The sequence below is a fragment of the Gavialis gangeticus genome, unplaced genomic scaffold (genome assembly GCF_001723915.1).
Source record: "Gavialis gangeticus isolate Ggan-Ray unplaced genomic scaffold, GavGan_comp1, whole genome shotgun sequence".
In the NCBI taxonomy this organism is placed as follows: Eukaryota; Metazoa; Chordata; order Crocodylia; family Gavialidae; genus Gavialis; species Gavialis gangeticus.
This window is the reverse complement of record NW_017729022.1, coordinates 109,142,988-109,156,325: the sequence shown is the minus strand read 5'-3', so window position 1 is coordinate 109,156,325 and position 13,338 is coordinate 109,142,988. Positions and strand designations below refer to the sequence as shown.

The window sequence follows — 13,338 nt, the reverse complement described above, 5'->3', positions numbered from 1 at the left end:
TTTTTTTTTTTTTTTTTTTTTTTTTTTTTTTTTTTGCATGGAACTAGTTGCCTTTACAGTAAAGGTAGTGTTTGTGGTTAAGCTACATCTGTTTCCTATTGTAGTCTGTATTCTCGCTGTGGGTTTACAGTATTTTAAATGGCCTCAAAACGCGAAATTCACACCACACTGTGGTTAAAGCAGCACACATCACTGGAGGCACTGGCTCATATTAGAAGGTGAACTCCTCAAATAGGGATTCAGAGATGCTGGTTGTCATTTTGACTGGCTAATCCATTTTGGGGGGCAGTAGGATAGTTCATATGTAAGGAAACTCAGCTGGGACTTGTTACCTGAATTTCACAGTAGGGAAGAGATTATGTTAAAATCCTCTGGAATGAATTGATTAGGGTTGTAGTCTCCCTTTGTGAAGGTTATATGCATCATCCCTGCATCCCATACTATTTTGTTTCGTGCTTCATGCTGGTTCATGTTTGTTTTGTGAACTACAGATAGGGATATTTTTAAAACTTCTTGAAATTAGCTGAGGTCAGTATGGGACAACATGTTGCCCTGTGACAGTTCAGTTCATATGATGTAAGTTGTTGCTTACACTCCAGCTCCTAATGGACAAATGTTAATATTATAAACCATTGGTGAAGGGACAGTCCTTTTGCAAACAGGTCCCAAATTAGCCCACACCCTTCCCAAGTGCCAGTCTAATCCCATGTCCCTGACCGATCTGCTGCTCTGCTTTCTGCTTTTCTCTACTCTCTGCCCAATTTACTTCTTTGTTTTCTTCTTTGTGTATCTTTTGCTGGGCTGCCTGTCCCCTCCCTCATTTGCCATGTTCCCCACACAATTACAAATGGCTCTTCTCTTTTTGGTTTAAGGAGGAAAGATGAAGTCAGAACAGAGATTTAGAAGAACTGTGAAGGTCAGCAAGATGGTGGTAAAATAAAATTGGGGTGATGAGTTTTATTTGAGCCTGGGGGGTACTGTCTTTACCCCTGTAGATTATTGTATTTTTTTTTAAAGCGCGCTGATGATTAAGGAACTTAAATAGATTAAGGGACTGGGAGCTTCAGCAGAAAGATTCCTTTGTTTTCCTACAACTTACCTTCAGCACATTTTTTAGAGCCACTTCATGGTTCTTCAGTTCAGTGTCAGTCTTTTGTTTAGGAACCTTATTTGTCACAACAGAACGCAGGGGAGCCAGACAGCTAGAGCTTGAGAGACAGTCTACAGGTACTGAAAATTTCTGAAATGCAAGTGGAATAACTGAGCTGCTTTTGAAAGAAGGTGCAAAAAATTGGAATTTTTACTGGGCCTTGAGTCCAGTAAAATGATTTGTAATTGGAAGACAATGTGACAAGCATAAGGTGCAGATCAAGGATGTTATATGTGCCATAATACAAAACTAAGTCTAGAAAAGTGTGCTTGTTATACTTTAAAAAACAAAAAGCAAAATAAATCTTCCAAAGCACAATGATTTTGTTGATGCATATGCACACATGTATAAATCTACAATGTATGCTAACAGTCTAAAAAACCTTTTTACATAACCATTTCACAGAGTAAGTTTGAAGTTTCCTTAAAGAAGACCAGGGGCCCATTGGAAGCTAGTGAATATGCAAAACTTGTCTTGTTTTTTATAACAGTTCTGTTCATGAAGGGAGGGCTTGCTGGCTGGTTAAAATTGAATAAAACCAGTTGCAACAAATACTTCTGAGCAGAAAAAAATTGCATGTGGAGATTTTGGCATGATTTTAGCAGACTCTGCCCTGTACCAAGAAAGACTTGGGTTTAAATCATGTTGGAGTGATATTGTAGCTATGATGGTTCAGAAAATATGCAACAAGCAATATAAAATATCACCCACAAACATCCTTGGGTTTGAATCCTCGTTTTGCTTTTCCTTTCCCTGCCATCTGATACCATCTTGGGCCTTGCTTATCACTAAGTGCTAGTAAATCCTAACCACAAGTGTCCCTTCAGGCAAATGTGTTGGCATTGATAGATCCTGGCCATTGTAATTACAGAGGTCTTTGGGTTGAGGTGGAGAAGATGGGAAATGCTAAGCCTCTAGACTAGTGATTCTCAGCCAGGGTACCCATGCCCCTACATCCTTTGAAGGATGAGGCTGGAAGTGTGAAGAGATAAGGGCCGTGGCAGGAGATGAACAGATGAGCTCTGGCTTCATGTGTGAGGAGTTAAGCAGACAAGGGCAGGCCAAGCCACTCCCTGCCTAGCTGTTCCCCCACCTCCACTGCCTGCCCCCTCTGCCTGGAGGTAAGCCCTGTAATAATTAGATTTTGGAATGGGGTGCTGCTCAGTTCACAAAAGTTATGGAAGGGTACCTCGAGTCAGACAAGGAGTGCCTTGAGTCTGAAAAGATTGAGAACCACTGCTCTAGATTAGAGGTTCCCAGTCACTGGGCCACGAAGGGTTGGCTGCCGGGCTGCCAGCAGTCACTTGCAGGGTTAAAGCTGGGCAGCGGGGCAGCCCTGGGAGGGAGGCAGCCAGCTCTTTGTGCCTTGTCCCGCTCCCACTGCGCCTGGTGAGGCACTGCCCACGCAGGAGGTACCAGGGCCTGTGCTGGGCCAGGCAGGACCCCCAGCCCTGCCGGTGACTGGGAGCGGGAGAATGTAGGCGGGGAAATGTCTGAGGTGGAGGGCAGGGAGGTGGCTACTCTGCTTGCTCCTTGGGAAGGCAGCAGAGCCCCTTCTTCCTGGGCAGCTCCATTAGGGTCCCCCAGTCCACTGCCTGTGCAGCACCCTCCCCTGCAGGGTCCCCTGGTGCCCATGGCTATGGTACCCCAACCCAATCCAACCCTTGCACCCCCCCACCATGTAAAAATTAAATGCGTAAATTTAATTTTAAACATGTAAATTAAATTTAAATATGTTTGCCAGTCCGCAGTATAAAAAAGGTTGGGAACCACTGGTCTAGATAACCATAAGAAAGAAAGGGTGGGGTACCAAGATTTAAAAACAGTATGTTAATGTGTTTCTAAAGTTTCTTTTTTGCCCACTCTCAGACCTCTCTAAACAAAGACATTGCATCACAATCTCTTGGGTAATGCTAGCTTCCAGAAGGAGCTTCCTGACATGTTGCAATCTTCTATCTAGATATTTTAATACATTCATACTCACTTTATGAATGCTGTTGGATTTTGCATTATTCATTTTTTGCCGGCAAGGTAAAGGAAAAGGCTTTCCTAAAACATTTCTTTTTATTCTGAACGAACACATAGGATGAGTGTAGTACAATTCAGAAGTGATCTCTCCTCACACATTGTTTAGGTCTCATGAAATCTCAGCATCACATAATTATGATGTGTACTCATTGTAACTTTAGTGTTATGTTAATTTAGAAACATCTTTTAAAAGGGTTATTTCCTTCACCTGACATCCCTTTAATATTTTAAATAGTCATACTTGGCATTTATACAGTGTTGTAGTATATTTGACTGTGGTAAGTATATTCATTAATCCTTACAATGCTCTTTTGAGGAAGGTAATATTTACCCAATTTTATCAGGAAGGGAAACTAAAAATGCAAATTAAAGTGTTTTGATTGAAGCTACAGGATGGTGCACTGCCTATTCATGACCTTTCAGGTACAGAAGATGTAGAATATAGTTGTCAGGAATGCAAATATGGTTCTTGACACAGATCCTCTGATACCCAGAATTATCACCTTTTTATCATCAGTCCCAGTCTGGATGAAGTTGTCTTGAAAGGGACTCTTGACTACTGTATAGTAAGCCAATTTAAAATGAAGGACATCCCCGCTTTTAAATTTGTCATCATTCCTCCAAACTGCACTGCCTCCCATTTAAAAGTGAAGCAATCAAGTTATTGCAGGAAGGGAGATAAGGAAAGAGGTAGGCTTTACGTATTAAAGATATGCCCAGGGTTGGATCACAAAAGAAATATTCCAGGACTTGCTGAATTGGAACCCCACCTTGCGGTCTCCTTATCTGGATTTCATTTATGCAGATATCATTAGACACGAAGGGGCCTGTGTGGATTTGAGTGATGGACACTTTGCCAAAAGTCTGTCTTTGATTATTCTGTATCTAGTTTAGTAGAGTTTCAATTACTCTTATTCTTCATTTAGTCATAAAAATTAAATATGCAATGCTTAATGTAGTTGTTAATCATGAGATTATATACAAATAAATTATTCTGCATGTATTCGGGCAGTTTCTCATCCCAGTGTCCCTGCTATTATGTGTATGCACAGGTCATGAATTCAGATGGCACTGGTAGGAGGGTTCTGGTGGAGGACAAGTTGCCTCACATCTTCGGATTCACTTTGCTGGGAGACTATGTTTATTGGACAGATTGGCAAAGACGCAGCATTGAGCGAGTGCATAAGCGTACAGCGGAAAGGGAAATCATCATAGACCAGCTGCCTGATCTAATGGGTCTGAAAGCCACAAATGTCCATCAGATCATTGGTGAGTGAGTGAAAAATCACAAAAAAGGGGAAAATGAGCTTCTTAAGCATCTGTATGGGGAAACTGTTTTTCTTTCCAGGTCTGGATACACTCCACCAACCCACAAGAAAGGATCTCAAGAAAGTATTTAACAGTGCTGGCAAGAGCTTGTAAAACAACAGCAATACCCTTTATTGGCTTTGAGCACTTGATATCTTGGTTATTTCTGCATGGTTATCAACTTGTTTAGATTTTGACTAATTCCGTCTGTTACAATCAAGTCATGGCTGCATGTGGCTAACTGCCCAAGTATTACATTTTGTTTTGGTCAAGTTGTGTAGACTTTTCTAAGCTCTACCACTGTGGCATAATCTTTATTAATACCTGAGCTAGCTAGTTTCAAGCTAGCTCAGGTATGTCTGTCCTATGCTGTGGTAACAGCAGCGAGTGCAGGATAGGCCTAGCTTAAGTCAGGTGTGTTTAAATGAAGCTGTCTTTCATACTAGTCTGTACCAAATGAATTGAGTATTTTCAGTACACTTGTTAGTAGAAATGTTTCTGTAATATGCATGAACCCTTGTGCACACTTGTGACAAGGAGTGGCTTTGTTAGCAGTCTGAAGTGATAGTTTAAGTGGTCATAAAGCCTGAAGCTTTTTTGAGCCTCAAGGTAATCCTAATAAGATAAAGCTGAAGTATGTGCACTGGTCTGTGGGTTAGATCTGGTCCATGGGCTTGATCCAGCTCATGCGAGAGATCTGGCCTCAGCCCCCCCATGAGTAATCAGGCTTACCATCCCCACCCAGCCCTGCGCATGCCAGCCACAGGCACAGAGCCGTGGGATAGTACTGTATAAAAACTATGCTACTCTTGTTCATGCAAAGCTTATGCTGGAAATGAAGACCATCAGGCTTTCCTGCTGTCAGCCCTTCTCCTTTTCAGTTGTAATTAATTCATTTACGCAGGGCGAAGAAATAAAAGTGCTAAAATTCAAAACTATGGTAAAAGGAATATCATCCAAAGGATTGTTAAGGCCACAACAAAAATAAATTAATCATACAGAGGTTATAAGGTGAAAAAACAGATGCAGCCTATTTATTTATATTTAAATTATTTTTTACCTTCCTGATTTCTGTGGCGATTACAAGAATATTCTTGAAAATGAAGCCAGAGTCAAATAATTCTTTTTCTTTTCTTATGCTGTGTGATTAGGTACAAACCCTTGTGCAGATGATAATGGTGGTTGCAGCCATCTCTGCCTATACAGACCACAGGGACTTCGGTGTGCCTGCCCCATAGGCTTAGAACTCATAAGTGATATGAAGACATGCATCGTCCCAGAAGCTTTCCTACTATTTTCACGGAGAGCAGATATCAGGAGAATCTCTTTGGAAACCAATAACAACAATGTTGCCATCCCACTTACTGGAGTCAAGGAAGCATCTGCCTTGGATTTTGATGTGACAGACAATCGTATTTACTGGACAGACATCTCACTGAAGGTGATGGAAAGAATTCTTAGTTTGTTTGGTATTGGATATAAAGTCCTTTTGTTGTCGGGATCTTCAAACCCTCTAGCTCGTTGGTGCCCAATCTTTTGGCCCCATAACCAGGACAAGTGGTGCAGGGTTGGTCCATGGGTTGCATCTGGCCCAGCTCATGCAGGGCCAGGGCTCAGTCACAGTATCACACCAGATCTGCCCTATGCCCCACGTGTGCAATTAGGCCCACCACCCCAACCCAGCCCTGCACATACCAGCTGGATCCCAGGCACAGAGCCATATCATCTGGCCTGCAGGGCTAGGAAATTTGGCTGTGGGGAGCAGTGGCCATGTTAATAGCCATCACTCCCCCACCACAAAATTTCTGTATCATTGGGGAGTCCTGTGGGCTGGGGGTTGAGTACCCTTACTCCAGTTTAAGAATTGACTAATACATATAAAATTTTGCAGAAATCTAGTTCAGATGGAAAGGTTTTTGGTCCAGTGCACACTGTCATTCATTTTATTTCCATAGTAAAGTGTGTGTGTGTGTGAGAGAGAGATTGACGCACATTATTTTTAAACCAGTAGTGTACATTTTCATACACAAAAAGGATTAGTAATGGTAAAAGTTAGTATTTGGTGGAAAACTGAACCCTAAGCAAAACCGTAGTTTGAGGGAGATTTGGAGGACAAATACATTGTGGTGGCAAATATGCTTTCTGTCAGGAGTGAAAGGAGGTTTATTAATCTCACCTCAGTATCATTTAGGCAGGAGGCTACCTCATAACAGTCATAATATGGTGAAAATTACAGGCTAGCCTAAAAAAGATATGGACTAAAATATCAGTGAGTTTGGGAGACTGATGTAGAAACTTAGGAACTGTCTAACTGTGGTATGCCTCTTACAGTCTCATATTTGTGGGCAGCAAATTTAGTTAGAAGTTTTTGGGCTAGATAATTATTTTTTTAAATAAAGTAATAATTTTGTAGTTGTGTTGAAGCTAATCCAAATAATAGTCTGTGGTATTCTGCTCTTCATGGCATAGTTATGTACATACAGGTTCTTTTAAAAAAGTTTTTCCAAGAGGTTTGGCCAGCCCTCCTGGTTTTAATTTGAAATGTGATTGAAATGAAAAAAAACCCCTGGATCTCCAGCTCTGTTTTATGGGGCAGTGTAGATGGACACTTGAGTGTCACCAGTTTCCATTCTGTGCCTTCCATTCCTTTGACACTGGAGGTAAGCACTCAGGCTTGAAACCTGGTAAAATAGAACTTTGTGGCAACTTCTGTGGTGTTCGAAGAGTGAGTAAGGGTTTAGGGCAGCAAGGAGGAAACTAGTATCTGACAAAACAAAGTAGTATTTCTTTGCCTATCAGTATTGTTATTTTAAAGCTTCTAGACAGTCAGTGTAAACCAACAGTAAAGAACAGTGGAACTGTGATATGTCATTATGGCCCCATCTATTGTAAAAAAAAAAAAAAAAAAAAAAATTATGATGCCAATAGTGATCAAAAGAAAAAGGAGAAATTCTCCTTAGTGGGAATTTAATTTAAATAAGTGTTTTCTTTCTAAACTGAAGTACAAGCATTACAGAGGCAATTGGCTTTTTGGCCATTCTGTTTTCTCCTTCTTAGTGAGCTGTGCTTAACCTTCTCTTTATGATGTTATGAAATATTGCTGCATAGTGTAGCACACAAGGTTCTGTATAGGCCTGGAAGAGCCAAAATAATTTCCCCTCAAACCTGGCAGTGAATTGTTAATGTCACTTTGCCATGTAGATTGCTTAATTGAACCAAGCTAAAGTCATGCCATTTACTTCCCAGTGAAATGCCATTGTGATTGACACAATATTTTCATGGAGTATAGCAAGTCATTGCTTCTGAATAGAAGCATTGTTCACTTGAGCAAATATGTAGCATATTGTATGATCCTCTTCCCTGCAAGATGCTTGAAGTCTGCAGGCTTTTAAATTCAGACCCAGCGACTGACTGGTAAAGTTTCTATGAATCCTTGCATCTCCACAGACTATCAGCAGGGCATTCATGAATGGCAGCGCACTGGAACATGTGGTGGAGTTCGGGTTGGACTACCCTGAAGGCATGGCAGTTGACTGGCTAGGGAAGAACCTGTACTGGGCCGATACTGGAACAAATCGCATAGAAGTGTCGAAACTGGATGGGCAGCATCGCCAAGTGCTGGTGTGGAAGGACCTGGACAGTCCCCGGGCACTGGCATTGGACCCTGCTGAGGGGTAACTCACTGACTTAATCCTGTGCTTATGAACATTTTAAAAGTAATGCATGAATATTCTCTGTAGGGCATGTTAAGGAAGTATCCACATGCAAGTCCTGAGAGAATCCAGCTGGGGAATTGAACCTAGGAATTTGGAATCTGGAGAAAGTTGAGAAAAAGATTCTAGAAATAGATTCCTCATGTCCTGAAAAATCAGAGATGCTCATTAGAAAGCAATTTTTATTTAGTTTTTTAATTTAATCATACAATTAAGTTAGCTTTAAGTTTATGGAATTCATTAATTAGAAAAGTTTTGTAACTTTGAAAAGAAAACAGTTATTCCTTTTAAAATGGAGCTTCAGCACAGGTCATGATGCTGTGAAGGGGTATGACATAGTGTGCTTTTGAAGGAAGAAGAGAAGCTCATTTGCTTGAGTATAAAAGATCTTTGCAGGGAAGGAGTATGTTTGGTTGGGAGGGAAATAGTACATCCCATTTATCCAAAAAGTGACATACTGTATTTCTTAACAAGAGAGTTAGTTCTGTGCTCCAGGATGAAATGCTGAGAAATGGACTTGTTCCCATTAAATGTATAGTACAAACAAAGGAGAAAACCTGTAGTGTTTAATATCTGCGTATCCCTTGAACCCTTTAAAATACTTTACAAGCCTTAACTAAATTATTTCTGGCAAAGACCCATAGGAGGTGTGCTAGTTATGTATTGCACATATTTTACAGGTAGGAAAAACAAGACACAGAAGCTAAAGGTCTGATTTTTAGATATTCTAAATTCTTAGTTTCCAGTGCTATAGCACAGAGGTTGTCAACCAGGGGTACACATACCCCTGGGGGTACTTGGGAAGGCCCCAGAGGGTATGTGGCAGCGGCACAGGGGGGCACAGCCAGCACTTCTCTTTTGCTTTTCGCTGCCGTGTGCCACTGGCAATTCCGGTTTTATGCCCCTAGGAGATACCCCTCCCCCCCACCCCCACCCTGCTCATCTGTCAGCTGCTGGGGGACTCCGTGCTTCTTAACTGGCTGCCAGGGGTACACCAATCAAAAAAGGTTGAAAACCCTTGCTGTAGTAGGAGCTACAGCAATATAGAGAATTTAGTACTATACTTCTATGCCTGTAACAGGATCAGACCCTGGCAGCATGACACCCCTGATGGCCGCGCAGCTTCTGCGCTGCTCTGGCTCCTAGGGTAACTTCTCTTTCCCCTCACCTGCCACACATTTGTTGGAATAATTTGATTATGAAAAGGGAGGCTGCCCCAGGGTCCCAGAGTGAGCCTTTGCTTATTATCAAATATTGAGTCCCTCCTGAACCCAGCCAATCCCTGTCGTGCCCCTTAGGGGCTAAGTGGTGCCCTCCTGGGCCTATCTGTGTTCTAGCACACTGGTTGCCTTAAGGACTGTTCATGGCCTTCTTCCACCCCTAAAGCCATGCTCATGCCTCTCAGACGTTATGGGTTAATTGCAGTGTCAGGCCTTTCCAGGCCTCTATGCCTTTGTTGGAGCCTTAACCTTCCCAGGTTCTGCCTCTTTTCTAACTGGGCCCATAGCCCAAGGCCCACTGTTTTGGATCTCAGCTCCTGGGACCCCCCCCTTGTCTCGCCCCTCCTGGGCTGTGGCCCTTGGCCTTAGTTTTCACCTGTCCTGGGCTCCGGGCTCTGGGCCCCTGGCCCTGGCTTTCACCCATCCTTGGCTCCAGGCCACTGGCCTTGGCTTTTGCCCCTCCCAGGCTATGGGCCTCTGGCCCTGGCTTTCACCTCTCCTGGGCTCCAGCCCTAGCCTTCCTGGCTTCACGCTGCTTCTATTCTCTTTTTTAGCTCAGGCTTTCAACCCTCTAGGTTTTCACCTGTCAGCATCTTGCCCTGGGCCGTGGAGGAACTAAAAACACCCACGTTCCTCATCAGGCACGCCTGTGGCTTGAACTGCAGTGCACTCTTCAGGAGCTCCGCTAGGAGCTCCGCTGTGACCTCCTCATCACCCCCTTATAATGGCTCTTAGTCCACCAGTATAATCCAAACATAAACAGAAGCCTGCCAGCCCTGTAACAAAAGTCTTCCCATGCTGGGTGTAAACATAAACACAAGCCCGCTGGCTGTATGTGAAAATTCTCCCCTTACTGGGTCATACTACCCTGGAGGCTATACATTCCTTACTTGCAGGTCCCAGGGCAGCTCAGATATTAGCCACTCTCCTGCAGCCATCCTACTCAGAAGCCCCTTTCCCTGCCACCTGCAGGGCCAGACTGGCCCCTGGGTCTCAAGCACTGACCTTATATGCCTCCTAAGCTCTGCCCCTTCCTGTCAGGTGGCTTTCCAGCCACTTGCAGGGGTTTCCATTTTGGACCTGATGACCAGTCTACCTTTCCCTGCAGCATTTTAGCTCCACTGCCTGCAGCCCTTTGTTGCTAGACTGCCTAGACACCTGCCCTGACTCAGCTTACTGCCCTGGTGCTGTCCTCTGAGGTAGCCTCTATCTGCATGGCTGCTGGTCTGCTTGCTTTCTGGCAGCTGGCTCACTAGCTGTTAGCCTGCTTTCTAGCTGCCAGCCCCCGCACAGCCAGCTCAGCCTGTTGCAGGGTCTTCTTAAAGTAATTCAGTCATGTCTGTCCTATGCTGTGGTCACAGCAGTGAGTGCAGGATAGGCCTACTCTAAGTTAGATGTATATACCATTTGTGCCCTCCGGCTCCCTGGTACAATGCCCTTCTGCTGGTAGTGCACAAAAAACTGTGACACACTGGTGTAGCAGGGCTTAATTGAACTGTATTCTGTACAGAGCCTGCTTGGGAGCTTGGATTCAGGAGCCTGAGGTCAAGGCATTAACTTGTGCAAGTGTACTGGAGAGTCTCTGAACACTGCTAGCAAGTCTGCAGAGAATAGTGCTTCACTTATTCTTATTTGCCATTAGGTCTTTTATCCTGAGTAGTTTTACCATTCTGTGCATAGAGCCTGGTAGAAAGGGGTGATGATTGGGAGCTTTCAGAAATCCTGCAGAGCTGTCCTCTGTCCCAAAACTTAGCTAAGTTCTATTTCCTTTTGGGCTGAAAGGCCTCAGTCCAGTGCTAAACCTGGAATAAATCAGTATCCTTTCTTCCTTTTCTCCCCCACCTTCTGCCAACCTCCTTCACTCCCCCAAGTCTACGTTGGCATGGTTAATAAGCAGAGCCAGCACATGCCTAGATGATTGGGGGAAGGTTTGTTAGACATTTCTGATGGCTAAAGGAAGATTTAATTAGTCTTGATCTGCAGAGGTTCTGCATATTAAGGATCTAGGAAATATAGTAGATTACCTACTAAATGTGAGTCAAGTGTCAGCCTGTCATGCAAAAAACTCAGCCCCTGGCGGGGATGTATAAATGGAAATATTGTGCAGAAGCCATGCACCATAATCTTTCCACCCTATCAGCAATAGTAAGGCCTGGACCATGATGGGTACTGCAATTCAAGAAAGGTCTGGATCTATTTGAGAGAGTGCAGAGAAGAGTAATAGAAATGAGTAGAGCTCTTGAAATCATAATCTGTGAAGAAAGGTTGAAAAAATGAAATGGTTTTGTTGAGTTTAAAGAGAAAACTGTGAAAAGAGACATAACAGTCTTCAAATATATAAGAATAAGTGACTAACTAAAATAGAGAAAAGAAAATGACTGTGGCGGATAAAAAAATTCTTCCCCAAACAGAAAGGAAGTTCATAGTGCATTTTATTTGGAGAATAGGGTGTTTGGTTATCTCAACTAGAAAATGAGTAAGTGTAGCATTAACAGGTGATGTCTACAGGGAGTAATACAAAGTGTAATGGCAGCAAACTGCAACAAAGAAGATTTAGGTTAGACATTAGGCAAAATAAAAACATTGTGATTGTTGAAGTAGTTGAGTGCTGGAATATATTACCTGGAGAGGTTGTGGAGTTCCTGTCATTAGACATTTTTTAGAGCAGGTTAGGCAGGTATTTTTCTATTTGCTTAGTTAACCCTGCCTTGGAGCCTGTTTTCTCTGATTCTGTAAAGTGACTCTTCCCAACCTGGAGAAAAGTTGGCTAAAGGCTAAAAGGACTTTACAGGTTGGTTTGAACCTGATTGTGACATGGGATAAAGGTGTTAACTTCAACTAGCTGCTCTACTCAAATATTAAACAGCTATGTTGTTTTTAAATTTTGGAAGAAGTTCTAAAGTATTTGTCTTAGAATCATAGAAAATTAGGGCTGAAAAGGACATCAGGAGGTCATCTAGTTTAATCTCCTTCTCAAAGCAGGTCCATCCCCAGCTAGATCATTCCAGCCAAGACTTTGTCTAGTTGGGTCTTAAAAACCTCCAAGGATGGAGAGTCCATAACCTCTTCGGGTAGCCTGTTCCAGTGCTTTATTACCTCCCTAGTGAGAGAGTTTTTCCTGATACCTAATGTAAAATTCCCTTGCTGCAACTTAAGACCATTGCTCCTTTTCTGTCATCTGCCACCACTGAGGACAGTCTAACTCCATCCTCTTTGGAACCACCCTCAGGTAGTTGAAGGCTTCTGTTAAATCCCTCCTCAATTTTCTCTTCTCCAGACTAAATAAGCCTAATTCCCTCAGTCTCTCCTCAGAAGTCATGTGCTCCAGCCCCCTAACTATTTTCATTGCTTTCCTCTGGTCTCTTTCCAGTTTGTCTACATCCTTTCTGTAGTGGGGGGCCCAAAACTAGACACAGTACTCCCGAGGTGGCCTCACCAGTGCTGAATACAGGGGAAGAGTCACTTCCCTCGATCTGCTGGCAATGCTTATACTGCTGTTGGCTCATATTCAGCTTATTGTCCATTGTAACCCCAAAGTCCTTTTCTGCAGAGCTGCAGCTTAGCCAGTCGGTCCCCAGCCTGTACCAGTGCATGGAATTGTTCCATTCTAAGTGCAGGACTTTTCACTTCTCCTTATTGGACCTCATGAGATTTCTTTTGGTCCAGTCCTCCAGTTTGTCTAGGTTTCTTTGAATCCTAGCCCTACTTTCCAGCATATCTACTACAACTCCCAGCTTGGTGTCATCTGCAAACTTGCTGAGGGTGCACTCCATCCCATCTTCCAGATTGTTGATAAAGATATTGAACAATGAAAAAACCCCCAGTTAGGCTCTGGAGCGGCGAGAGACATGCGCGTGAAAGCCTGCTGTGCCCCCGCTCCCCCGAAGCCCCCCAAAGACCCCCCAGCAGCTGTGGAGCC

The 13,338-nt window shown here is 43.3% G+C and overlaps 1 protein-coding gene across 1 annotated transcript in view; it reads left to right on the top strand.

Annotated features, from left to right (window-relative positions):
• Positions 1-13,338, top strand: part of LRP6 (LDL receptor related protein 6) — a 260,426-nt gene that overhangs the window by 206,227 nt on the left and 40,861 nt on the right. The window contains exons 8-10 of the mRNA XM_019515963.1: positions 4,231-4,447; positions 5,638-5,927; positions 7,934-8,160. Coding sequence (XP_019371508.1) covers positions 4,231-4,447; positions 5,638-5,927; positions 7,934-8,160 — 734 coding nt within the window. The remainder of the gene's footprint in view (positions 1-4,230; positions 4,448-5,637; positions 5,928-7,933; positions 8,161-13,338) is intronic.